Source organism: Macrotis lagotis, chromosome X, assembly GCF_037893015.1.
Source record: "Macrotis lagotis isolate mMagLag1 chromosome X, bilby.v1.9.chrom.fasta, whole genome shotgun sequence".
Taxonomy (NCBI): domain Eukaryota; kingdom Metazoa; phylum Chordata; class Mammalia; order Peramelemorphia; family Peramelidae; genus Macrotis; species Macrotis lagotis.
This window is the reverse complement of record NC_133666.1, coordinates 266,914,981-266,942,185: the sequence shown is the minus strand read 5'-3', so window position 1 is coordinate 266,942,185 and position 27,205 is coordinate 266,914,981. Positions and strand designations below refer to the sequence as shown.

Here is a 27,205-nt window from a genome sequence, read left to right as displayed (position 1 = left end):
CCCCTCATTGTCTTTCTGTGTTAGATGAAGGTAACAGTTCCTGTCTCTTGCTTAAATACTCATCCTGTTTCTAAATTTTTGAAATATCTATATCCTTAATCCTTTCTATTCATCAAAAATCTGTAGGAGTGGTTTCATTTTTAACTCTAGAAATGTTTTTTTAAGTTGTTTATTTAGATTTGAAAATAGAAATGATTGGACTACCTTTCTTTATTCTACCTCTAGCACCTTTCTTAAGACAAAAAGATTGTTGACCAGAAACTTCAGTGCTTTTTGTTGTATAACTTTACATGAAAAAGGCAAGTTGGTAAAGTATGCTTTAATAATAACAATTAAAACATCTAACATTTTAGATACTGTTTCAGGGTTTTACCCAGCACTTTATGCATCTTACTTACTAGATCCTAGCCACAGCCTGTGAAGTAGATATTAAAGATATTAATCCCCATTTTACAAATAAGAAAATAAAATAAATAGCCATGGCCTTAATGTGGGGGGAGGGGAGAAAGGCGGGAGATTGTCCATGGCTTTGGAACATTGTATATAATGTTCAAATTTTGTGACATATTGAGTTCATTAAATGTTTTTTCTTTGTTATAGAAAGTGGCTCTCTGGTCAGGAAGGGTCATAGGGGGATTAGCTAATCAGTCAAAGGACATATTAAGACAAATCTATTTAAAAAAGAAAAGTGGTTCAGAGGTAGAATGTCAACTGAAGGTCTTGTCTGACATAAACATACTTTAAGATTTTTAAAGTGCTTTATATATATATATATATCAATTAGTTGTTAAAATAACGCTCTAAGATTGGTTCTACAGGTATTCTTATTTTTTCTGATGAGGAAATAAAGAATCTGAAGTTAGAAGATATGCATATGACCACATAGCAAGGTTATATTAGAGGCATCAAGGAATGTTAGAATGCTGCATTTGGAGCCAGAAAGATTGAGTTCAGATCCAGCTTCAGAAACAAGCTTGTTGACTCTGAATCAGTCTCTTAAGCCTCCCTTGGACTCAGCTCCTCATCTATAAAATGAGAGGGTTGCACTAGATGCCTCCAAGAACCCTTGTGGTCCCAAACCACAGTGATCCTACATGTTAGAGACTCCATATTCTGCACTCTTTCAGTTAGTCCATAAATATTAACTAGATCTACTGTGTGCTAGGTAGTGATGTGTTCTAAATACAGAGAAAGGTTCCTGCTCTCAGGGAACTCACAGTCTAGGAGGGGAAAACTATGTAAATCAATTAGGAACAAATAGGACATATATATATATATATATATATATATATTGTAAATTGGAAATAATCCACAGAGGAAAGGGAGTAAGATTAAGCAGGATTTGGAAAGGCTTCTTGTGGAAATTGGAACTGTAGCCGAGACTATTACACCACAGGTTGTGTGTTTACTTTAATTTGAATTTAAACTCCAGTTCTGGGGATATATTTGAAATAGTTACCATAAAATATTTCAAGTTGTAGTGATTGATGGAGAACTAAATGATTAAAGCAAGTTTATGCTTTCTTTTTTCAAATCTACTTACATAGATACACAAAATCAGAGCTAGAAAGATCCTTCAATTTCATCTAATCCAATTCCTAGATTTTACAAATGAAGAAACTGAAGACAAAATTTTAAGTTATTTTTCTTCTCCCTTAATTATTTACTAAAACTGTAGATTTTTTCCTTTTATCCCATGACATTATCATTCTGATGATAGCTGAAAATGTTAATTGTTTATTCCTTTGCTATGTCCTTGATACCTCAAAAAGAACTTCTTAGGGTGATTTTGCAAGCAAGTGGGACTTTGTTCTAGGCCTCTTCCTTTATTGTTGTATATATCCTTAATTGTTGGAAACAAACAGGTAAACAAGGAAAAGGATGCTAATTTTTACAATGCTCTGCTAAATATGTGTTTCCTTTAAATGATGGCCTTCCTGTCTCATCCTATAAATCCTTCAATTTGGGGAATTAAACTCTGTCAGAGTTCTTACCAAATAATGAAAGGAGTTTTCAATTGTAATTACAAATACATTAGAACTTCTTGTGGGAGCCACTGTTTAATCCAGGGTGGAATTTAGTGTAAATTGAAATCTGGGTCTTATGTATCAGTATATAAATTAGTAAAGTACTGATGAGAGAGACTTCATTATGAAGCAGTTTCACCAAAAAGATAGTCCAGTGATGTGCAAGCAGAGGACAGCATTATATGGAGTCTCTAAGTGTGTGTGTTTTTGTAAATTGCATTCTTCCTCAGTTGAGTTGTGACCTTATGGCTTCATTTTATATATAAATCTTACAAGTTTAGTAATTGTATTAGAGTGTTCTTATCTGAAGAGGCATTTAAGAAATATTTTGTAAATTATATTTTTATTTCTTTAAATATTTCCCAATTGCATTTTTATTTTTAACAATCTTTTTTAAAAATTTTGAGTTCCAAATTCTCCTTTTCTCCCACCCATGAGAAATCATGCAAAATATAATTCCATATTAACCATATTTCAAAACACCCACTCAGAAATAAGAAGAATAAATAAAATGAAAAAGTATGCTTCAGTCTGCACTTGAGTGCCATCAGTTCTCTCTTTAGAGGTGGATATCATTTTTCATTATGGGTCCTTTGAAATTGTCTTGAATCTTTGTCTTAATCAGAGTAGCTAAGTCTTTCATAGTTGATCATCTTTATAATATTACTGTTAATATAAAGATTGTTCTCCTGGTTTACTCACTTCACTTTATAGCAGTTCATATAAGCCTTACCAGATTTTCCTAAAATCACTTTGCTAATCATTTCTCATAGCACAATAGTATTCCATCATAATCATGGGACAATTTATTTAACCATTTCCCAACTAATTGCCATCCCTTCAATTTCCTGTTCTTTGCCACCATAAAAAGAGCTACTATAAATATTTTTATACAACTAGGTCATTTTCCTTTGCAGGGGAGAGGGAACTGAGCAGCCAGGGTTAAGTGACTTGCTTTAGGCTTCTGAAGGTTGATTCGAAGGCTAAGGCTGTGCTCTATCCATTGTACCACCTTCCAGCCTCTTCTTTCCACTTTTCTTTTATCTCCAAAGAGATCCTGAGTCAAAAGGTATGTACAGTTCTATAGACCTGTGGGTCTATTTCCAAATTGTCTCCAAGATAGTGGGACCATTTCACAACTCTACCAGAGACTTTGTAGTGCCCCTATTTTTCTGTATCTTCTCCAGAATTTGCCCTTTTCCTTTTCTGTCATATTACCCAAAGTGATAGGTTTAAGGTAGTACCTCAGAGTTGTTTTAATTTCTCTAATAAGAAATGATTTAGAACATTTTTTATGTGAATATTGATAGCTTTGCTATTTCATCATCAAAAAAACTGCCTGTTCATATCCTTTGAACATTTATTAATTGGGGAATGGCTCTTAATTTTATAAAATTGAATCAGTTTCCCATATATTTAAGAAATGGCATCTTTATCAACTACATGTACTGTAAGTATTTTCCTCTAATTTTCTGCTTTCCTTCTTTGGCTACATTGGTTTTATTAATGCAAAAAAACATTTAGGAAATTTAGGGGCATAAGAGCAGATGAATTTAAGATTAGTGGAATTGAATATTTTCAAATTTCATTTTTTCTCTGTGACTTGGAAGGAGAAAAATTTTAAAGAGCTACATTTGAATATATTATATTCCTAATTCCAAACCTTTTCATCTCTCCTATCCTTAAACTACATTTTTAACATAATTTGTTTTAAGATAACTAATTTAAATGAGGGATAAATCCTGTAATACAGAACACAAAGCCAAGTCTCTGTTTTTCTGTCTCTTCCTTTTGCTGCTATTGAACTAAAGAAAGTTATGTGCTCTATTGAAGAGGCATTTCCATAACATTCAGCATACTGCATTCAGACTGCTCATATGGCATCCTGGTTCAACTAGTAGAATTACAACTCTGAAATCCTGTATAACGACTAACATTTTTTTTGTAGTAAAGGAAAAAAGAATAACTTGCTTGTTATATATTTCAATATATAAAGTCAAGTACTTTTCTCACAATAGCCCTGTGAGATAAATAATATCTCCATTTTGCCATTGAAAGGCTACTGAGCCCCAGAGAGGTTAAGTGCTTTTCCCAGGGTAAATAGCACAGAAAATGCATTTCTTACTGATGTAAATCAAGACCCTTTCTGCCCCTCTAGAGCCAGCTCTCCCTATTTTTTTCATGTTTTTTTAACCGTGGTTTTTTTTCAAACTGTAATGTCTGGAGTGCTGCTACCTTCAAAGAAACTGCATTCAAGTTCTGACTTTGCCCCTAATTTCCTATAGCACCCTGGGGCAGTCACTTCAGTTCTGTGGGTCTCACTTTACTTCTCTTTTAAATGAAAGGATTGAACAAGTTGGCTTTTAAGACTTTCATCTCTCTGACTAGAGGAGACCCAGGTAAACTTGGTAGAGTTCTTGGATTTGGTCTGTTTTGTCACCAGGATAAAAGGAAGCAAGACAGTAATCTTTTTCTTCTCCATGCCAGCCATTGAGTTTCTTGACTTTTTTTTTTTTTTTTGCAAGGCAATGGGGTTAAGTGGCTGTCCCAGGACCACACAGCTAGGTAATTATTAAGTGACTGAGACCAGATTTGAACTCAGGTATTCCTGACTCTAGGGCTGGTGCTCTATCTGCTGCACCACCTAGCCACCCCTAGTTTCTTGACTTTTAATAGCAGTAATTCAGATGTTGTTTATTACCAGAAATTGATTAAAGATTAGGGAATTAATCAATTTTTCTCTTTTACTCAATTTGTTTCATACAGAGTTGCATATAGGGAGTGGATATGTTTCTCAAATTTACTTAGTGCTGGAATATATCTTGTGTTAAAGCCAAAGCACGTGTGTGTGTGTGTGTGTGTGTGTGTGTGTGTGTGTGAGAGAGAGAGAGAGAGTTTAAAGCCGCTCCCATCAAGTTAAAAAGGCAATGACTTAACCAATAACTGCCTCAGTTTGCTCAGCTGTAAAATGAGGATAATATCACCTACTTCCCAGGTTGTTATTAGGGTCAAATGAAGGTGGGGGTGTGAAATACTGCCGTATATAGTAAACACTATGTAAAAGCTTATTCCCTTCTGACTTTAATTTTCATCACTTCATCTTACATCTTTGTATGTTTCTCTGTACTCAGGATATTTGTTGTTTCTTAAAACATAATAGTATTAAGTTATGTTAATGTACCAAGATTGATTGAGCTGGAATCATTTAAATTGAAAAATTTACTTGGGCAGAGTATACAAAGATGAAATAATAATATAAGACTGAGGGCAGAATTAGTGATAGTAGAATCAACAAAGATAATCTGCCCTGACTGGAACTATGAAAAAGAATTCATGAAGAGAACTTTTATCAGTCAATATCAGCCCAGGCACTGACTGTGGGATTGAAATATTCTGGTTGGGAGCTAGGTGCTAATTTGTCGGAGAGAAAAATTGTTCTAGAAACAGGGTAAAGATAGTTCATTGGTTTCTGTTGTTGGCCAAAGTGAAATCTTTCTCCTTGGAGATAATCTAGTTTCCTTGTCTTTGATTACAGTTTAAATTGTACTCTTATAATTTGGTTACCTAAATACTTCAAACTGGGAGATTGGATATTCTGAGGGTAGATTTCCAGGCATATACTTAGGACATTTGTGTTGGATTTTCATTTTGAGTAATTATTTTTTTAAAAAGATCTTTACAATTTTTTCCTAGATTAGGGAGATCCCATGGCCTTCGGAATGATAGAATATTACTCACTTGAGGGTCCTGACTAATAATGGTATTTCTTGGTAAATTGAGATCTTTAATATGAATATTATACATGATATATATAAGAATATATTTTTATAATGCTGAGAGAATTTGCATCATTCCATAAATTACTCTTTATTGAATCTTGTTGAATATCATTTTCAGAGGACTACAATCTGGTCTAAATTTTCTTGAGTACAATTTAATAGCAAATTTATTTCTAATGGTTGGTAGTTTGTCCAATTACTTGCTGTCTCCCATAATTTTATATATTCTGGGATTTATATATTCTGGGATATATTTAGTTTTCCATAACCATCATTAGCTCTTTGTTTTCTTGCATTTTTCCATGAGTACCTTCCTTCACCTTCACCTCTTTCCCTCCTCTGCTGACTAATCCATTGATGTAGTGAAGAAACCACAAGTCTGGTTTCCTCCTTTCTACTTTCATAACCATAAAACTAACCAATTCTTGCTAGTTGCCATTTTTCATTTTGTGCTCAGTAAACTAAGTTTCTGCTATCACATCTTCTGTGTCAGTAGTGTCAGATTTGTTACTCGGTCTTGGGAAACAAACAAGTCATTATAGAACTGCTGACATAAATGTTCTATCTTTGGTCTGCTTATCTCTTTCTATTTTTGTCTACAAGTGCTTCAGGTATTGACTGTTTCAAAAATGTTTCTGTTCCTACCTTCACTCCTTTTTCTCTTTGGCTGCTTTATCTTCTCCCCTCCATCCTCCCCTTAAATTGTTATATAATCTTTAAGCATTTTTAATTTCCTTACTAAATGTCACATTTGATTCTTCCCATTTTTAATCCTTTTTGATAAATCAGTTCTTAGTGTCTGTATTTTTGCATAGCCACCTTGTTGGAATCTGTTAATATTTTCCCTAATTTTTTTTATTACATTCTCACATATAAAGAAGAGAAAAATAAATTTAAAACTACAAATATAACGTGTCCAACTTTTTGAAAGTATTTGTTAACTCTAATATGGTAAAAACACTTCCCTTCTTGTCTCTGCCTCTTCTAAACTTCCTTCTGTCTTCTGTGTATCTTTTAAATTTTCCTCTTTTCTTTTCTCTTCCTTTTCTCTGTCAAAAATCTTTCATGATTGGTTTTTGCATTGATCAATTTTTTTCAAAATTGTTTACCTTTAATAGTATTGTAGCCATTTTATTGTTGTTTTCATTCTCACTTTTCTGTAGATTCTGCAGCAACTTTCATCAGAGAACTTCCTTGAAAATTTTTACTCCAACTTCAATTCTTAAAGTCAAGCTCATACCTTGGCATTATATTGTCTATGGCTCTATCATTACTGGATAAGATTCCAGTCAACAACACATTTAGGATCTATTTTCTACTAGTAAGCATGTTATAATATTTATCTCCAAAATCCATTTTGTCTTCAGAAATAGTAATCGGTTTTATTTTTTGTTCTGCCTTCCTTTTTTTGGTCCTGCTCATCTTTTCACTGGAAATATAAATGCATCTTGCTTACCCTTGCCATGTATTCATTTTTAGGTGACTTGTTTAGAATTTGAGATTGCCATTCATGACTCATAATCATATAATATAACTAGGCAAATATTGGTGTTAAAGATGAAGTTTGAAGTTTGGTTTTATAAGAACTGATTGCCCAAGTGTCAAAGCTTAATTTCCATTTCTTAGTCCCTAGCCCCCCAGCTCATTGTCAGTCTGTGGCAATGAGTGACCCATCCAGCTATGTGCAGTGCTCTGCCATACACAGATCGGATTACATTAGTCCCCTAGTTAATATCCTTCAGGATCCCTTTAAGATAAAATAAAAACTCTTCAGCTTGGCATTGAAAATCTTTCAGTGTGGCTCTAATTTACCTTTTAAGACAAACTGGTCCATTACCTTGTATCCAGAGCATCGTGTAGAGCACCTTGTGCTCAGTTCTTTGTATATGGAAATGTTTTTAAGCTCATAATTTTTTAAATAAAGAGGAAAATACTGCATTATAAAGTGTTCAAGAAAGTGACTACAAAGTAACCAAGAATTTTTTAATGCCTACTGAATTGGATTTAATGGAGTTAATAGTATATGAATTTGACCAGTAACTTGTGAAAAAGCTTCTATGAAGTTTTCTGTTGTATTCACTATTTTAATTTTTTTTAGGTCACTCAAAAGAGTATCCTGAAATGCCAGTAACTAATAATAATAATAATAATAATTATTATTATTATTATTATTTATATAGCACCTACTATGTATCTTGTCCTGTGCTAAGCCTTGGAGAAACAAACGAGGCAAAAGACAATGAATTGCTGCCCTGGTGGAACTTACAGTCTAATGTAGGCAACATTATGCAAGCAAATATGGACAAGGCAAGCTTCACTAGGGTTCAATAGAAAAGAATGAACCCAGGAAAGACCCTGAGGTTTACAGGGCTTGGGAAGGCTTCCAGTTGAAGGCAGGATTTGAGGAAGACCAGTGAGTGGGCAGGGGTAGAAGGCAGAGAGTGAGCTGGCCCAGAGAAGGGAAAGTAAGAAGCCTGGAAAGGGAGGAGGGGCTGCTTAGGAAGGACTTGAATGCCAAGCACTACCTTCTGTAATTTGTAATTAGGAAACATTAGGACCTGGAATCAGAATTAGGAAAGCATTAGGGCAGCTAGATGACACAGTGGATAGCACATTGGCTCTGGAGTCAGAAGGACCTGAGTTCAAATTCAGTCTCAGACACTTGATCCTTACAAGATGTGTGACTTTGGACAAGTCAAATAACTCCATTGCCCCACCTCCAAAAAAAAAGCACAATAAAAAAGAAAGGAAAATATTATTGAACTCATTCTTGACCCTTATTCTATTATTTACTGATTAATCATGTGTGGTTTGGGGTTAGTCCCTGTATTGTTGTTTTGCTAAGATTTAAACCAAACATTTTGATGAGATATAGTGTGTCCTCAACCATATTTGATAGAAGCATGGCTTTTGAAGTCATTAAAATCTGAATTCTAGTCCTGCCTCTGTGACACATGCTAATAACTTACCCAAAAGAAGTTATTTCACCTTCCAATGCCCCAAACAGCTCTCTAAAGTTGGAAATATAGTGAGGAGAAGGGACCAGCGAGAAGCCTTTAAAAATAACATGAAAATTTCCCAACTAGCTCTTCATTCTTTTAAGGACAGAGACAGGGAACTTAAAAGAAGCCAAGAAGTGGAGAATAGGGAGGAAAAGAATTGCAGGCCTGGAGGATGGCTAGTGAAAATGTTCAGAATTGGGAAATTGAATGTCTTGTTTGAGGAAGAGACAATTGTGGTTTTCTAATTAGTATATTTAAAGCATTTTTTATATTTTTTTGATAGCTTGAATTTCTTCTGAAAATTTTATAGTCTTTGATTAGTTATCAATTGAAGAATATGACTTTATAGTCTCATTTACCTGTATGTCTTAGAAATGAATCCTTTATTAGATAAATATGCTGCAAAGATTGTTTTGTCAATTTTCCTACTCTTCTAATTTTTAGCTGTACTGGCTTTTATCTTTGCAAAAACTTTATGTAATCAAAATCTTCAATTTTACTTCTTGGGACCCTGTCTTTCTTAGCTGTTTGGTCATGAACTCTTCTCCATCCCTAAATCCAACTGATAATGTATTCATTTGGGTACTTATCTTGTTATGTACAGTGTGAGATAGTGGTCCATTTGTTTCTGTCAGACTAGTGTTTTTTGTTGAATTCTTGTCCCAGTAGCTTTTTTATTAGATTACTTTGCTTACCTGTTCCTATGTTATGTACACAAGTTGTTCTACCAACTAAACTTTAACTTTCTTATTCAGTACAAAGTTGTTTATGATTACAACTTAATAGTATAGATTGAGATTCAGTATTTCAGCCCCCATTCTCTCCCCCCGCGTCGGTTACCTTGATATTCTTGATTTTTGATTACTTTAGATGAATTCTGTAATATAACCACTTTTTAAAAAACTGCATACATGTTAAATTATTTCAGAATGAAAGCCTATCAGAATCTAAGTTATATTAGAAGTAAAAGAAAATGTAATATATCAAGGGAAATTAGTTGGGAAGCTATAAATATAAAAATTCTTGAAATTACTTTTAAAATTGAGATGAAAATTATTTTTGTTTTCCTATTGAAGTAACTTTAATCTTAGCCTTTCTTGCTTAATGAAAATAAAAAAGCAGTGATAAGTCATATTTAATGAAATTTCATTAGTAAATATATTTTGATTTGGTTGTTTGTAGTTATTTTTGTACATACCTAAATTTTTCCCTTTCAGAGGATTTTATCTTAGTGAATACAGTGTTCCTATGATTGAGGTCACTTTATTCAGATCCACCAGATCAGGGTAGTTTAATTGCTGATCTACATATAATATATATCTATTATCAAAAATATTTAATGGAGAACATCTCCCTTCCTCCCTTCCTTGATCATAATAGCCTTTTATAATATTAGAAATATATATTCATGCACTGGAAGTTATTATAGACATTATATCATCTCTAGATTAGTTTCTCATTCTCAATTCTGTTATGTGTCTAGGTAAATTCCTAAGGTGAAAAAAAATAGTTCGTATTTTGACATTCTTCCATATGTGTTTAAAGGGGAACCCTTCTAAAACACATTTGCATATGAAGTTGTGGAAATAGAGAACTTAAACACCTAAGTCTACTAGACATGTCAGAAGTATTGATTCAGTTTTTAATAATTTTGACACTTTACCAGTGTTTTCTTCTTTTAGATTATTTATGAATTGAAAAAAAAGCATTTAAAAATAAAACACAAAAATTCATTTTTCCATTCTAAATAGGACAATAGGAATAGCAAAAAGGTAAAACCAAATTACCTGCATAACACAGTTTTTATAGTTTCTAATGTTAATCAGTCTATGGAAAGAAGCCTTTTTAATTGCATGGGATTTTAAAAATTTCATGCTTAACTGAAATTGTTTGACTTTTCTAAAAATAATCATGTGTAGGCTTTTTTTTTTTAGGTTTTTGCAAGGCAAACGGGGTTAAGTGGCTTGTCCAAGGCCACACAGCTAGGTAATTATTAAGTGTCTGACACCGGGTTTGAACCCAGGTACTCCTGACTCCAGGGCTGGTGCTTTATCCACTATGCCACCTAGCTGCCCCCATGTGTAGACTTTTGATTTAGGATTTTGTTTTTTTGTTTGCTTGTTTTGCAAAGCAGTGGGGTTATTTGACTTGCCTACAGTCATATAGCTAAGTAAATCTGAGACTTGATTTGAACTCAGGTCCTTCTGACACCAGGGCCGGTTCACCCCCTAACTGTTCCATTTTTTTTAGAGTAATTCATTTGTCTAATTTTTGGTAAATGCAGCTAGCTTTCATATGGCCAAAAAAATTTATTCCAAGTACTTTATGAATTTGAGGTGCTCTATCTCTCATTTAATTCAATTACAGCTCTTAGTTGCTAAACTCACAACAAAATAAGATAAAAAATTAAATCAAGCTTTCCTAAGTTACTTAGTTTAAATTAAAGTTTCTGAAATAATATTTTGTCCTAATATTCAATTCTGTTTTCATGATTTGGTTTGTGTCTCACTTAAAGAGAGATATGGTAATTATTCAACCTTGTGCAGTATGTGTTATTCTGTGGCAAGTAGGAAAGATGAAAAAAAAGTAGAATTTTTTTATGTATTTACAAAAATTGTACTGTTTTAGTATCAATGGACAGCTGGGTGACAGAGTGGATAGAGCCTGGGGCCTCCAGTCAGCATCTTCCCAAGTTCAAATCTAGCCTCAGACATCTGTGAGCTGAGCAAGGCACTAAATCCTGTTTGCTTCTCTTTTCTCACCTGTCAAATGAGCTGGAGAAGGAAGTAACAAACCACTCCAGTACCTTTGCCAAGAAAAGCCCAATGGGGTCTCAAGAGGTAAACACAACTGAACCCAAACACAACTAAAAACATGTCAAGTATGTGAAAAATTGTCTAGAAATTTAATCATTTTTGATTATTAAAAATTGTAGAAATCCACAAGAAACCCAAAGTCCATATAGTGCAAACTTTGAGTTTGATTGATGAGGAACTAAGACCAGATAGTTGAGTACTTTAATAATTTGTTGCAAGATTGGATCAAACTAAAACCTAGCTGTCTTTATTCTTAGATTCAGATCTCTTTTCATAGGCAACACTTGACAATATGTGAAGTTTTGGTTTTAATTAAATATATGTTGTTAAAAGCACTGACTAGAAGGAATTACAGATATTTTGAAGTATTTTTTTACTAAATTTATTCATTTTAATGCTCTTGAATTAATATATACCTCACCTACCTGAGAGTGATTTGTAGGATAAAAAGAAACAAACTTTGTGAAAGAGTTTTGCTGAGTTTAGAATGCTATGTAAATTGTAAGGTATTATCTTTTCCCCCCTGCTTTCCCTCTAGCCATAGTTTCTAAAGCAGTGATGGTCCTTTTCAATACTCAAAGAATGACTACTAGTAGAAATTACTCTACTTTATCTCAGTATTCTGACACATTCCTCTGTAAAGTATAATCCCTGGCTTCATTCCAGGCTCAGCAGTTATGCTATCTTCTAGGGGAATCCTTTCCTAAAGCTTTTGGTTATTATGTTCTCTCTTTTTTCTTATTACATTTAAATATCTATATAATCTATGAAGATATATATAAATATAGACACACACACACTCTCATGTATTTATGTACCCTCCTATTCATCCTAAACTTTTTTCTTGTTTTTTTATTACATATAGAAGGTGTTTAGTAGATGCTTGTTGAATTAAATAGATAAATAGGATCTCTAGAATCAGGCCCCTGATTTCTTGGAGTTGGAGTTCTATCCATCCTATCACTGTTAAAAAGAATTAACACACCAGGAATTGTCCAGAATCCAGTTTTTTCTGCTTATTTGTGTATCCTTTGTCATCAGTTATACAACTTCATCACACATATCATATCCATGCCATTTATTCAAATCCTACAGATGGGAGTCATGGATCCCTTGACAATCTGATGAAGTCTGTAGACCCAGATTTTTAAATGCTTAGAGTAAAATTCATAGAATTACAAAGGAATCTAATTATATTGAAATAAAAGCTATGGATAGGAAGGGTGATCACATACTATCTTAGGTCTAATAATTCCAGTAATTTTGATGTAGGGAGACAGGATTTTTTGAGATACAACAGCTGTAATGTGTTTTTTTTTAAATCCCTACATTCATACATTTCTATTAGAGGTTATTGACTAAAAAAATGTAACTTTTTCCATCCAAGTTTTATCCACACAGCCTTTATTTGGGGGGTTCCTTGGACCCCAAATTAAGAACCACTGTTATAAACTTTCATTCATCAATGACATTTAGTGTTGCAAATATTGGTATTATATTATGAAATATTCAGATGATAAAGAAAACCACAAATTTTGAGACAAGATAGTAAATTAAGCCTGTATTCTACAAGTTTGACATTTCATTTAATACACTAGGGGAGAAAGTATTTACATCATTGGACTTTTCTTCTCCCTTATACAGCCTTTTTTGCTGGCCTGCCAAGTAAATACTATTGAGAAATACTTGTGTAGACTCTTCATGTAAGTTATAATAGAATTTAAAGCCCACCTAGAAATTCCAGAGAACTTAAAAGTACTATGATTTGATTCTACTGATTTTGTGTAGCAATAGTTCATAAGGATTTAGCATTAGTTTTCTTTTCAGTGCTGTTTAAACTTGATAAACATCAAAGTTTTATGAAAGTAGATTGTCTTGATTAAAATCATAGGGATTTAGGACTGGAAGAAAATCCTAAAAGATTATGCTTCCTTCTTAGTGGAAGTTGTGATCAGTTGTAACAATCTTGTAGGATATTTAATTTTTTTTTTTTTTTAGGGAGACATCATTTTCCATAAAGAGTTATGATTGGGCGGCTAGATGGCACAGTAAATAGAGCACCGGCCTTAGAATCAGGAGTACCTGGGTTCAAATCTCACCTCAGACAATTAGTAATTACCTAGCCGTGTGGCCTTGGGCAGGCAACCCATTACCTTGAAAAATCTTTAAAAAAAAAAAAAGAATTGCAATTGCTGATACTTGCTTAGTATTTCAGTTCTCTCTTACAAACTGACCTGTTGTTTTTTCTACAGTAATTTAGACTTTTACAAATGCTTTTTCAAGTAATTAGCATTTATGTTGTTCTCCTACATATAGACAAGTTCATAATGCTTATGAACTAAATATGACATTAAAATAAAGTAAGATTTCCTCAAAAATCTGTTTCATGCTGTGGATAGTTTATCTTGATACTATAGTAACTTTAAAGAATACTAAATAGAATAGGAAAATTGCTGTATATACTAGCAAAGAGAATGACTTTTTTTTTAGGGGGTTTTTTTCAAGGCAATGGAGTTAAGTGGCTTGCCCAAGGCCACACGGCTAGGTAATTATTAAGTGTCTGAGGCCGGATTTGAACTCAGGTACTCCTGACTCCAGGGCTGGTGCTCTATGCACTGTGCCACCTAGCTGTCCCACTCAGCTTTTAAACTGATTTTTCACAGCAACCACATGAGGCATTTTAGAGGAAGAGACTTAAGCCTCAAAGAGGTTGTGATATGTTTTGTACAAACCTAACTGATAAATGTGCAGCTCTCCTGACTTAAAGTCTCATGTTCTTTCTACTCTACCACATTGCCTCTCTACCACTCAGTTGAAAGAAATAAATGTTTCTGCTTAACTTAAATAGAACTTCCTGTAATTAGATAAGTGGTTTGAAGTAATTGTACTTAGTGAGCATTGGACATATAGAGATATTTATATTCATTAACTGTGGGACCATGAACAAATAACAGTCTCTATGGAGTAGTTTTCTCTTATGTAAAATAAGGCAATGATACATACAATCTTGTTGGGGCTATGATGATTATATGAAATAATATATTTCCAGTGTCATTTAAATGTCAGCTATTATCATTGTGATCGTAACTCATTTGATGGCAAATCATTTGAGAAATGACATTTTCATCTTTTGAGCTTCGTAGTTTCTTCTATGTAGGTTAATAAGATTTAGATTTGAAAAAGAACCTTTAGGTTCATTGAGGTCTAACTTGATAAAGAGAGACTATATTATATTTATAAATGGCAATACATAGTGCTATGTGTGTGTGTGTGTGTGTGTGTGTGTGTGTGTGTGTGTTTTCACTTTCTGTCTTTTTCATTTGAGATTCCGCTCACTCACATCTTAGCTTAGTCTACAGACAGGAGACCTTGACCATTTTTCCCACTGCTAGTATCTCCTCTTCACTCTAAAGTTACCTCTCCAGTTCCTGGAGAGCAAGGGCCTTTGTAACTTTAGAGCCTAGCTATGGTGCCTATATAAGCACTTGTTTTACCATTCCAGTGTGAGCACAAAATCTATTTAAATAGTAACAGTTTTCAAGATTTTCTGCTTCATAGCTCTGAACAGCTGGAAAGTCAAGACATATATTTTATGCCTGTGAAGTATCATCAAAAATAAAATGTATTATTGTTTTTTTCTATTTTAGTCGAGATATGGAGAATAAAGAAACTCTCAAGGGATTGCAGAAAATGGATGACCGCCCAGAAGAACGAATGATCAGGGAAAAACTCAAAGCCACATGTATGCCAGCCTGGAAACATGAATGGCTAGAAAGGAGGAGTAGGAGAGGCCCTGTGGTAAGAAGAACAGTCTATCTGTGTGCAATTGGAAAATTAAGCAACCTTATTGGCTGTTTTCCCCTTTATTGTCGTTAGATCTGTAATAATTTGTATAAAAAAATAAAGCAATTAATTAGGAAATTTAAACAAATGGTTTCCTGATTGTTAATCAAATAATAGCTTTCTGGCTTTAAATTAGAAACAACACTGCCCTCTAATGTCAACATTTGAAAAAACTTTTTTATTATTAGAATTTATTTCTTTTCTTAATACATGAAATTATTTTGTATTTTTTTTCAAAATATAGCTCCTTAATTTTAATTTCCAGAAATATCCATGTAGTTGTTGCTGAGATTAAAATGAACTATAGGTTCTTGAGAAACAGCTTAATGATGTGACTTAACAAATGTTTGCTGAATAGAAAAGATGTAAAAATAGTCTATTTTTAGCCATAATTGGTGGTCTTTAAAATTATGTAAATACTGTTTACTAATGAAAGGAAAGCAAAATTTTATATATGTTTTTCAGGTTTTCATTTTTTTAAAATTTCAAAATAAACAGGGATGTGTTGAAATTCATCTGTTTTATGTTCAGACTTATAATATTTAAATGATAGTTACCTCATTAATCTTTTAGAAATGTAGCTAGGTGATATGGCCAGTGGCATGCTGATAAAAGTTTAACAGCTAGTACCATACCGCCACAACCATCACAAAAAAAGTATGCTCAGTAAATTTAATCTACACTATCAACATTTTTCCCCATCACTTTACTGAAGCTAAACAATCAACAAAAAGCAAACCCACATTTGTAACACTTGCAATTTCTGAGATGTAAATGAGCACACTGAAAATTAAATAATAGGCAGTGCAAGCACATTCTGGCTACAGGTCAGGAACTCAACCTTTCTTTTTTTTTTTCTTTTTGGTCACAGCCCTCTTTGACAGTCTGAAGCACAGCAACCTCCTTTTCAGAGTAAAGTTTTTAATTGCAGAAATAAAATTCATAGTATTATGAATGAAGCCAATTATATTGAAATATAGTTACAAAAATCTGTTTTAAAACAAGTTCCCAGCTTAAATGCCCCAGGTGAATAGGCTGTCAATTGATTTCATAATACTCAAATTCTGAGTGCTTAAAAAATTAGTTTTTTCAATGTCTGTCTTGATTACACTAAGAAATCCATGTTAATTCTCTTGCTATCCTTCCTTCCCTTCCTTCCCCCCAATAATATGCAACTTTTTCCATCCATGTAAAAAAAGACTGAAATAAATGTGCAGAGTAATTTACCTCACTTAAAGAATATTGTTTGAAGATTTCAACATAGTCATAATTTTTAAAATCCTAGTTTGTAAAGAGCATTTAGAAATGAGAGCAGTGACAGCATAACATATTGAATAAAAAATTGACCTCAGAATTGGAAAACATGGATTTAGCATGTATTGAACACTGTCAACTAAGCCTGATTGTAAATTAATTGTAAATCAGATATTAATTTGTATTGTTAGAGGAATTCTTTACCCAGAGAGACCCCTTTCTAATGAAATCATAGGTTTAATCCAAGGAATAAAAAAATAGAAGAAAGAAAGCAATGATTGATGAAAACCAACCTATTAAATTAATTTTCTTTTTCTTTTGGTCAGTTTAGCTATCATGCATCTTGATTTAATCAGGAAAGAGAATTGGATATTAAATCCTAGGACCTTGAAATGCCAGCTCTGCTCCTGATTTTGTGTTCTTGGACAAATCATGTCACATCTTTGGGTGTCATTTGTCTTCTCTGTAAAATGAGGGCATTGTAATAGATAAGCAGTTCTTGAAGTGTAGACCAGGGACTTTGGGGGAGTCCTAGCAAACATATGGCCAATATCAATAGTTATAATCAACATAAACAAAATTGATCCCCAAGATCCCTTCCAATGCTTAGTACATTGCCAGGCACGCAGTGGGCATTAACCAAGTTCTTATTGTCTTAATCAAATCCTATGGTCCTGGGGCTATAAGTTATACCAAGAAACACTGAGTTTTAAAGGACTTTCAATCTCCTACAATATCTCTGATAAATGACATCTGTTTAAATCATTTAAGTCAAGAATTCTTAACCTGGGGTCTCTGACACAAAATGACATAAATAACAAGACAATTGGACATATTTGTCACTACTTGAACCACTATACCCAAAGTATGTTAATGCTTGCTATCAGTCTGAAGAGAGATCTATTATAGCCAGTTTAGAGTTCACTGGATGGTTATGAAGGCACCCCCCCATGCTAAATGACAAAAGTGAGAAGGAAAATGCTTTGTGATGGAAGCAGACTCTTGGTTTTTATAATACCCCTCTTAACTGGTCTTGACTTTATATTAATTCAGTATTTCTTGAGCATTTATCAGTATTATATGCTAAGGCTAGAGGAACAAAATAAATAAAAACATAGTCTATCTCCCAAAAAGCTTGGAATAAAGTTGAACAGATTAATCTGGGCAAAATTGTCAGTACTAATTGCTTAATATTTTTGTACATATTTTAATCTTTATAAGAGGATAGGATATTTAACTCAAGATAAGCAATAGAAGATCTAGCATAATATCTAACTGCAAGAAAACATTAAAAAATTAGACTTTTTCCTATGATTTTGGTAGGGTAAGTTTTTATAATCCCTGATATTGAAGCTTATTTAAATACAATAAAAAATTCCCATTTATATAGAATTTTATTGTTAAACCTTTATCGTCCATGTTTGACTTTTTTCAGTTTCCATTTATTCCTTTTCATTTTCCTAAATAATGAAAATGTATCCAATATTTTCTATCTAGGTGGTAAAACCAATCCCTGTAAAAGGAGATGGCTCTGAAATCAACAAATTAACACCAGAATCTCAAACTGAAGGGCATACCAATACTTCTTCTCCTACTCCAAAAGGAAGGAGAAGTCCTTCTCCTAGCAGCTCTTCATCTTCAAATCGTACTGTTAAATCAGAATCTCCTGGAGTAAGAAGAAAAAGAGTGTCTCCAGTGCCTGTAAGTAAACATTTCACTGAATATTATTTTGCTTGAATGTTTAGTTGTTAAAGAATCCATCTGAAAATAATCTTTATAAAAGCATAATTAAAATGTATATTTGAGAAGAAAATTACATATTGAAAGTTACTTTAACTAAAAATTCCTCTTGGACTGAGTTGTATTAAGTATGTCATTATCAGAAATAATAAGATTATAAAGAAGGGTCAAATAAGATAAAATGATGATGATGATGTTTATAATCATGAGAGGAACAGAGAGTGAAAAAAGCCTGAATATGGATGATTGTGTACAAAATTGATCCTAGCACTAAGCAATACATAGAGCTTATATCATCTAGCACTATGTATTGTCATTTATAAAGATGATATAGTTTTTATCAAATTAGACCTCAGTGAACCTAAAGTTTCAGTCAGTTCTATCCTTACTCTCCACTACTTTCTCCAGAAGTAAGTATATAATTAGTTAAATGAGATTTTTTTTTTAGTAAATGTTTAAGTGAATATTTTTTACTATTGTTATATCACATGCTAAGAATATTGAAGGTCATAAATGAGTTCTGAGAGTAGTAAGTAGGTTGGGGGTTTTCTTTTGGTTGATTTTTTTTTTTTTGGTAATTTTGGGTGAGTAGTGTTGAGGAACTGCATAAATTGAGAATTTTACATGAAAGTCAAGTCATTGCTTCCAACTATGTAAACCTTGTTTTGAATGTTTATAATATAGCCCTTAAAAATGGATAGATAAACTCAAAAGTAGGTTTTTTCATTGGATTATTGATTGTTTATTGCCTATGTAAGGAAGTTCTATGGAACTTAGTGGAATATATCAAAATGTTAAGCTAACTCTATTTCCAGAAGAGCTGCTCTGAAGATATAGCTTATAAAACTTTGTATAGGGAATTCTCAATGAGGAACTCTTATCAAATAGGTCACCATTTGCCCTGAAATTTAGTGTCTCAAAGTCTTGAGAGTTAAATTGTCTGGTGTCAAATAGTCAGCATGTCTCAGAGCTGAAATTGGACCATGGGTTCCTGAATCTGAGACCAATTGCTTTTTTTTGTTTGTTTTTTATTTTCTATTTTTTGTTTTTTGCAAGGCTATGGTATTAAGTGACTTGCCCAAGGTCACACAGCTAAGTGAATATTCAGTGTCTGAGGTCAAATTTGAACTCAGATCCTTTCCTCTGTACCATTCACTTGCCCTTAAGGCCAATTCTTTACTTCCTGGCCTGTATCGCCCTTCCCTTTTCTCCTTTCCCTCACCATTCTTCTTTTTCCTTCTTCTTCTTTTGATTTCTTCCTCTTCCTTCCTTCTCTCATAGACACACACCTTTTACTATTTTAACTTTAATTTATATATTTTTCAGAAAGTCTTTTTCTTAGGTGTTTTTTGGTTTGGCAAAGTAACTGTTTTTTTAACAAAGTAACTTAATGTACCGATGATATGACTGTTCTACTACTAAAGGCGTTAATGACTTGATCATCAGTTTTCCAAACTGGGTATAAAATTCGATTTTCCTGATGTTTCAATATTTCAGACAAAAATGCATTTTTGTATGTATTTCTACTTAGCTTTGGATTAATTCTTAAATTATCTTTTTTTTTTTTAACGTTTACTGTCTACTAATTTGAGAGTAGATATGGAATGCTACTATTTATAACCTCTTCTCAAAGCTTCTTTCTTGAAAATTGAGAAGCTGTTTTTAATAGAAATCAATGTTCTGAAGTTTCAGAGTGGGAGAATCACACCACCCCGAAGAGCTCCATCCCCAGATGGCTTCTCCCCATATAGCCCAGAAGAAACAAATCGCAGAGTCAACAAAGTTATGAGAGCCAGGTTATATTTACTACAGCAGATAGGACCAAACTCTTTCTTAATCGGAGGAGACAGCCCAGACAATAAATACAGGGTGTTTATCGGACCTCAGGTAGGAAAAACTTTCATCTCATTAATTCAGTCAACAGATATTTGTTAATATATTATGTCCAAGTTACTCAACTGTACACTGGGAAGTTAAAAACAAAATGAGAATGCTAAATTTTTTCATATGAGATAGTAGTATAAAGTTTTAACCTTCTTAAAATGAAATCATTCCCTGCAATAACTTAAGTTCATTTCAAAATATGTCTCGCTAAATAAATAATTCCTTAAAGTAAATGTTAGGAAGAAGGATTACCTGGAAAGTTTTTATAAAAAATTTTTGTTTACATATTTACTAAACTAAATTTGTTGGTAACTTTTTCTTGTCTTAATATTTGTAGTGAGCGTGCTTAGAATTCACAATCACATGAATGCCTGTAATTTCAAAATAAATAAAACATTAGTATGATAAATTTGAAAATATAAGAACTAAAATATTTGTAGTTAGTAAGGCAACATTTTCAAAGCTACATTTGAAATTCCCATAAAACCACAAACTTACCTGTGTATTTTTCTTACTATTTAGACTTGCAGCTGTGGGCGTGGAACATTTTGTATCCATCTGTTGTTTGTTATGCTCCGAGTATTTCAACTAGAACCCTCAGATCCAATGTTATGGAGAAAAACTTTGAAAAATTTTGAGGTATTTTTAAATGTTTGCATTCTTGATTGTTAGCATTATTTTTTTTTGAAGACTGATTTTGAAGTAATTCATAATCATTTTAAAAATGCAAAAGTACATTTCTTTTAGTTATGAGTTAGATCATTGTATTGTATTACATTTTTATAAGCCATTTAATGTTTTGCTCTTCACCTTAACAATTAATATTTATTTTTAAAGGTAAATGAATATATATTTATCTACAATCCCATATTTCTTAATCTTGTGCATCAATTTATCGATCATTTAAAGGAAAATGAGGATTATCAGTTTTGAGACATAGAATCAGCTCCTTTGTGTATAAGATTATAGCATGAATATCATTGTTACTGTCTTTTTCCAATGTTAGGTTGAGAGTTTGTTCCAGAAATATCACAGTAGGCGTAGCTCAAGGATCAAAGCTCCATCTCGTAGCACCATCCAGAAGTTTGTATCACGCATGTCAAACTCTCATACATTGTCATCATCTAATACTTCTACATCTAGTTCAGAAAACAGGTCAGTACTTTTTAAGGAATTAAAGCTTTATTCTCTGGTTACGTTCTGATTTTAAGGGTATGTATTTCAGTTGTTGATTTACTTGAAAATTATTAAAGTCAGGGGCGGCTAGGTGGCGTAAGTGGATAGAGCACCGGCCCTGGAGTCAGGAGTACCTGGGTTCAAGTCCGGTCTCAGACACTTAATAATTACCTAGCTGTGTGGCCACTTAACCCCGTTTGCCTTGCAAAAACCAACCCCCCCCCCAAAAAAAAGAAAATTATTAAAGTCAAGAATAAAATTGTATTAGCAATTATATTATTTAAATTTGGAAAATTTCCCTTTAGACCATAATGTTGGAAAATGGCAAAATAAATGTCATCACTTTGTAACGGCACTCTCTGTAACATTTCAAAGTTTCTAAATGCTCTCACATGCTTTACTTCATTATGAGGCATAAGGTTATATATAAAGATAGACATTATCATTTTTCACATACCTTGTGTCATTTGAGCCTCCTAGCAGTTTCTTAAAGTAGGTAGGAAAGATAGCCCCATTTGATAGATAAGTGCTTAATTATCTTCATCTTTTTTTGCATTTTTCTATAGAAAAATATTTTGTTTAAATGAATAAAATACATAGGATTATAAAATAAGCCAACGAAATTGAAATAAAAATGTGAATTTTTCCCCCATCCACATTTGCAATCCCTGGACCCCCATCCCCATTTTCTTTGAAAAAGTTTGTGAATTCCCCAAGATCATGCTGAGCATTCATCAGATAAGCATTTATGCCAAGTATGCATTCTCTGTCCTCAAAGAACTTTTTCTTTTTTATTGTGGGGAAACAACACCTACACAGAAAAATCAAACACCAAGAACCTTCTGCAAGGTCAACAACTAGCACTGGGGGGCTGGAGAGGATGACTGGCAGACGATGGGGGTGGGGGAAGGCTATTTAATAAGCCCAGGAGATAAAGAAGCTGTTTTCTAAAAACCATTTTGGTGCCAGAAAACAGGTTATCAGCAGTTCCACATTTAATAGATGCTTTTGAAGAGCCATACTATGTTATGTTTTGCTAATGGGAACAAAGTAATTTTTATTTTTTCCCTGAGAGAATAGGAAAAAATAGCTATTAATAAATACTAATATAAAAATAGCTATTAAGAAGTATTAAGCTACTAATAAGTAATAACTATTATTAAGAGCCAATTACCATCTAAGCAGTAAATTTGTATCCTCATTCAATAGTGAGCTTGTTGAGGGCAGGACTGTCTCATGTCTCCCCTGTCTCCCCAGCACATGTCACAGCTGTTCCTGACTGTGCCTCAGACTACTGGAGCCTCAAAGCAGAGTCGAGTTAAAGGAATACTTGTTTAAAGTAAGATTCTGGTTAAGTTAGGAAATAGCCTCATCAGTTGTAATCAAAGCAGGAGTCTACGTGTGAATTTACATTTATGAAGGGTTTATATGGTTTATGCACAGTAGAAGCTGAGGACCATTTAAGGGCTGTGAAATGCTGCATAACTCAGTCATTGTGGAATGGGGATCTTTACCTTTGATCTGGAAAGGCATTAGCAATACTTTGGCCTGATACCTTTATGTGACAACTTCCCAGGAATGGGCCCAGGAAGAGAAAGAGCTTTTCTCAAGATAACAGAGACAGAATCAGGATTTGAATTCAGATCCTTTGACTCGTTTTCTTACTTTAAGATGTTGTTTCTTACTGTTAGAACTTAGACTTCATTCCTGAGGTTTCATTTGCGTTCCACAGAGCTTCATGTTTGATGCTTATTGGCTTGAACTCCCTTATTATTCTTTGTTTTTACTATGCCCTTTTCATAGCCTTTTAATTTATTTCAGGGAGGAAATACTAGGGGGTGGGCAGAATGTAGAACATGTATCCAGGAAGACTTGGGCTCAGATTTTCTCCTGATCCTCTCTCTGTGACCATAAGCAAATATCTCTTTTAGCTTGTTCCCTAAGTGCAGGGCTATAAAATGAGACCAATCCAATCCTACCTATAGCGCACCCATATTACAAGGTTGTTAGGAGGCTCTAATGAGATATAGAACAAGCTGCATGTTTCTTTGAGCTACAGAAATGTCAAGATTAGCATTTTGAAACCTAAACCAAGCAGCTCAAATTATTTAATTAATTATTTTTGGATTTTGCAAATTTCCCCCTATCTTGCTTCCCTCCCCTTACCCCCCCACAGAAGGCAGTCGATAGCCTTTATATTGTTTCCATGCTGTACATTGATCAAAACCAAGTAGCCAAAATTAAACTACAAGTGTTCTCTCAAGAAAGGAAAGAGACCAAACACTAGTAAGAGTCTGAAATTTTTTACATGTTCTGTCTAGGATAGGTAATGTTCTGGTAGAAACCTTCTCTCTATGCTACCTCCCCACCCTTTCTCTTCCCCCACACTCCCAAGTTGAAAATCTAGATAGAGATAGGCATTTTTCACCATGCTCATATATTCAGTTCTAGATTACACCTCTAATTTGACTGTTTACTTGCTTTCAAATTTGAATTAATTTTGCTTTCTATCATAAACTATAACATTACATAAATTTTATCTGAATTTCTAGTTTATAATACTGCTTGGTTTCCTCTTAATACCTTTACACATTTTTTTTTAAGTTTTCTAGCATCTGTGACCAGTTCAGGAAGAAAAAAGTGATTGTAGGAGAAAAATGGGCAGCTGTTTTATAATTTTTAGTGTGATTGTAATTTTTGTAATTTTTAGTGTGATTCTGCTGACCTTCATAAATAGACCTTTTTACCCACATCAGGGAGCTTTATCTGCAGTTACTTGAGCCTCAACATTGGGTAGAATAACTTCTAATGGCAGCCAAGGGATAGGTACAAATGAGTGCCCAATCTGACTGGATCAAAGAATATATAATTTGTAGGGCTTGACAATTGTATTTTCTTTTCTTTTTTTTAGTTTTTGCAAGGCAATGGGGTTAAGTGGCTTGTCCAAGGCCACACAGCTAGGTAATGATTAAGTGTCTGAGGCTGGATTTGAACTCAGGTACTCCTGACTCCAGGGCTGGTGCTCTATCCACTGCGCCACCTAACTGCCCTACAATTGTATTTTTTTTTTTAAAAAAAAATTTTCCAAGATCTTGAAACCTGCCACGGTCTTAGGTCTTCTAGTCTCAGCTCCTCCATAGATTCGGTGTAATGTTGGTTACTTAACATCTTTGAGTTTCATGCTAGTTTTCCTCATGAAGAATAGTAGTAGGTATCTCATTTTTCTTCTTTTCCTTAATGGTTCCCTTCTATAAACTACATAAAATTAAAACTTCTTTCCCTGGCATTCCTGCCTTAGTCTGCCACTAATTTTACCTGCAAGTCTGTTTTCCAAATAATCTGTTCTTAGAGCAAAATCTTTTGCCCCAGTTCTTTCTACCTAGACTCTTATTCTCCTTCTTTATGCCTGCTGCTATTCTACTAATTCTTTAAAACCCAATTCAAATACCATTATGTGACAGTCTTTCATTATACATTTTTGGTGATGATGTTCTCCCATGGACCATTGAAGCACTTTTTCATCACCTCCTTAATGAACTTGTGTAATATTTCATATTATAGCTAAATTTGTTTTTGTTTTATACTTTTACAAAAATTTAAGGATAGCCTTATGTTGCAGACTGACCACAGTACAGTATTTCTACAGTCTAATAGATGAACTCTTCAGTTTGCTGTGGCAAAAAAAAAAATCAACCCATTAATCTGTAGCATTCATCCACCTACTGAAGAACCTCTCTGAAAATGGAAGGACTTGTAGGATCTTGTATTTCACTGTTAAGGCCTCTGAGAACCAGAGGGTCATCTCAATGGTGAGACTTTAGAGAAAGCCATTAGTGCAGGTCTTAACTTGGAGTACAGGTTTAGTAAATGTTAAATTAACAGCTTTTATTCTATGTGATGTATCACATTTCAGTATCTGAAATTTCCTCTGACTCTCAGATATTATTAATTCTTTATCAGACCTAGATAAGACTCCTTTACCACTTCCTTCCAACTTTCCTAGGGACAAATCCTTTCAGTATATTTAGGTGCTGCTTTCTCCAGAAGTAGAGTCAGATTTGCTGAGTTCTCACTTTGCCTAGATGTTTGACTGTATTGATTGAATGGAATGATTTCAGCACAATGATTTCAGCCCAAAGCCACATAGCTAATAAGTGTCAGGTATCTGAGGCTGGATTTAAACTCAGTCCTCCTGACTCCAGGGTGGTCCTGTATCCACTGAACCACCTAGCTGCTCCTTCACTTGAAATCTTACTGTCATATTGATCAGGGATAAAATGTACTAGTAAGTTAATACTGTTTTTCAAAAGATGTTTTGGTAAAAATGTGAGAAATTTTGTGTTCTCAACTTGATTCTTGATAATCATTTTCATGCAGAATTTATCTTAATAATTATCATTCTAGAATAAGGAGGACTATAGGCTGGTGATGAATGTAGTAGAAGATAGAGGAGTCAGTGGACAGGCTAACTTTTAGGCATTTCATGGAACACAGCATCTCTTGAGATGTGAGCTGCAGATAAAAATGACTGATGGTCACCAAGAAAGGAAGTTCTCAGACCAGCCAAGTTCTCCCCATAATGACATCATAGATGAAAACCTATGTTTGTTGGAGTCACATCCAAAAGTTTATGTAAATTTGTTATAATAAAAGATCATATTAATACAAGAAACTTTAAGCCCATACTTTTTTTTTCACTGTGACTTACTGTTGGAATAGCAAAGGTTACTGACATGTAATTAATTATAGGTTTTTCCAGTAATCAAGTCATACATGGTCTAATAAGGTGGAAATATTAGAATTAATATTTTTAAACCATTATCATTAAAATTGTGAGGTTTTTGATGATGTTGTTATTGATTTTTGTCTTTTCTCCTTTTTCTATAGTATGAAGGATGAAGAGGAGCAGATGTGTCCCATTTGTTTGTTAGGGATGCTTGATGAAGAGAGCCTGACAGTATGTGAAGATGGCTGTAGGAACAAGTTGCACCACCACTGCATGTCAATTTGTATGTTGCTGTTTTATTCATGCTCATCATAAATGTAATTAAATTATTCCATGATCTACCCCCAACTAATTTAGATTTTAACAAGATTCAACCCAGTATGAGCATGTGTTCTGGTTAATTTGGTCTCTAGTAAAGACTAAAACTTGATGCTTTGGGTGCTTGGCACTAATCTGAATTTCTTGAAATTTGCAAATGAGCAAGTAAAAATCTGGTTAATGGTAACTAACAAAATAACACTTATGAAAGGCACTTGCAATCAGAGTAATTGAGTCTCACCATTTTCTTGCTTTGTAGCACCAAATCTTTTAAAATGGGAAAGGTAAAGTCCCTGTCATATTCTTCTCAATGAGTCAGGGAGTTCCCCAGATCACTTTTCGTAATTTCCTCAGTATAAATTTTATAACTGATATATTGCACAAGATACTGCTTGTATATGCTTTTTTAAAAATTACACTTTCACAAGCTCTTGTTTAGGGAATATTTTGTATCTAAGTTCTATTTTTATTTTTCAGGGGCAGAAGAATGTAGAAGAAATAGAGAACCTCTGATATGCCCTCTGTGTAGATCCAAGTGGAGATCTCATGATTTCTATAGGTCAGATTCTAACAAATGACTTCTGAGTGTTATTCAAAGATAGAAATATTTTGTAATATAATAATATAAACCATATTTTTT

General features: G+C 33.5%; 1 protein-coding gene across 3 annotated transcripts in view; it reads left to right on the top strand.

The window, feature by feature from the left end:
• Positions 1–27,205, top strand: part of MAP3K1 (mitogen-activated protein kinase kinase kinase 1) — a 95,480-nt gene that overhangs the window by 52,151 nt on the left and 16,124 nt on the right. For all 3 annotated transcript variants that reach the window (XM_074202404.1, XM_074202405.1, XM_074202403.1), the window contains exons 2-8: positions 15,272–15,422; positions 18,219–18,422; positions 20,148–20,348; positions 20,868–20,984; positions 21,352–21,500; positions 26,409–26,530; positions 27,043–27,124. In XM_074202404.1, coding sequence (XP_074058505.1) covers positions 15,272–15,422; positions 18,219–18,422; positions 20,148–20,348; positions 20,868–20,984; positions 21,352–21,500; positions 26,409–26,530; positions 27,043–27,124 — 1,026 coding nt within the window. The remainder of the gene's footprint in view (positions 1–15,271; positions 15,423–18,218; positions 18,423–20,147; positions 20,349–20,867; positions 20,985–21,351; positions 21,501–26,408; positions 26,531–27,042; positions 27,125–27,205) is intronic.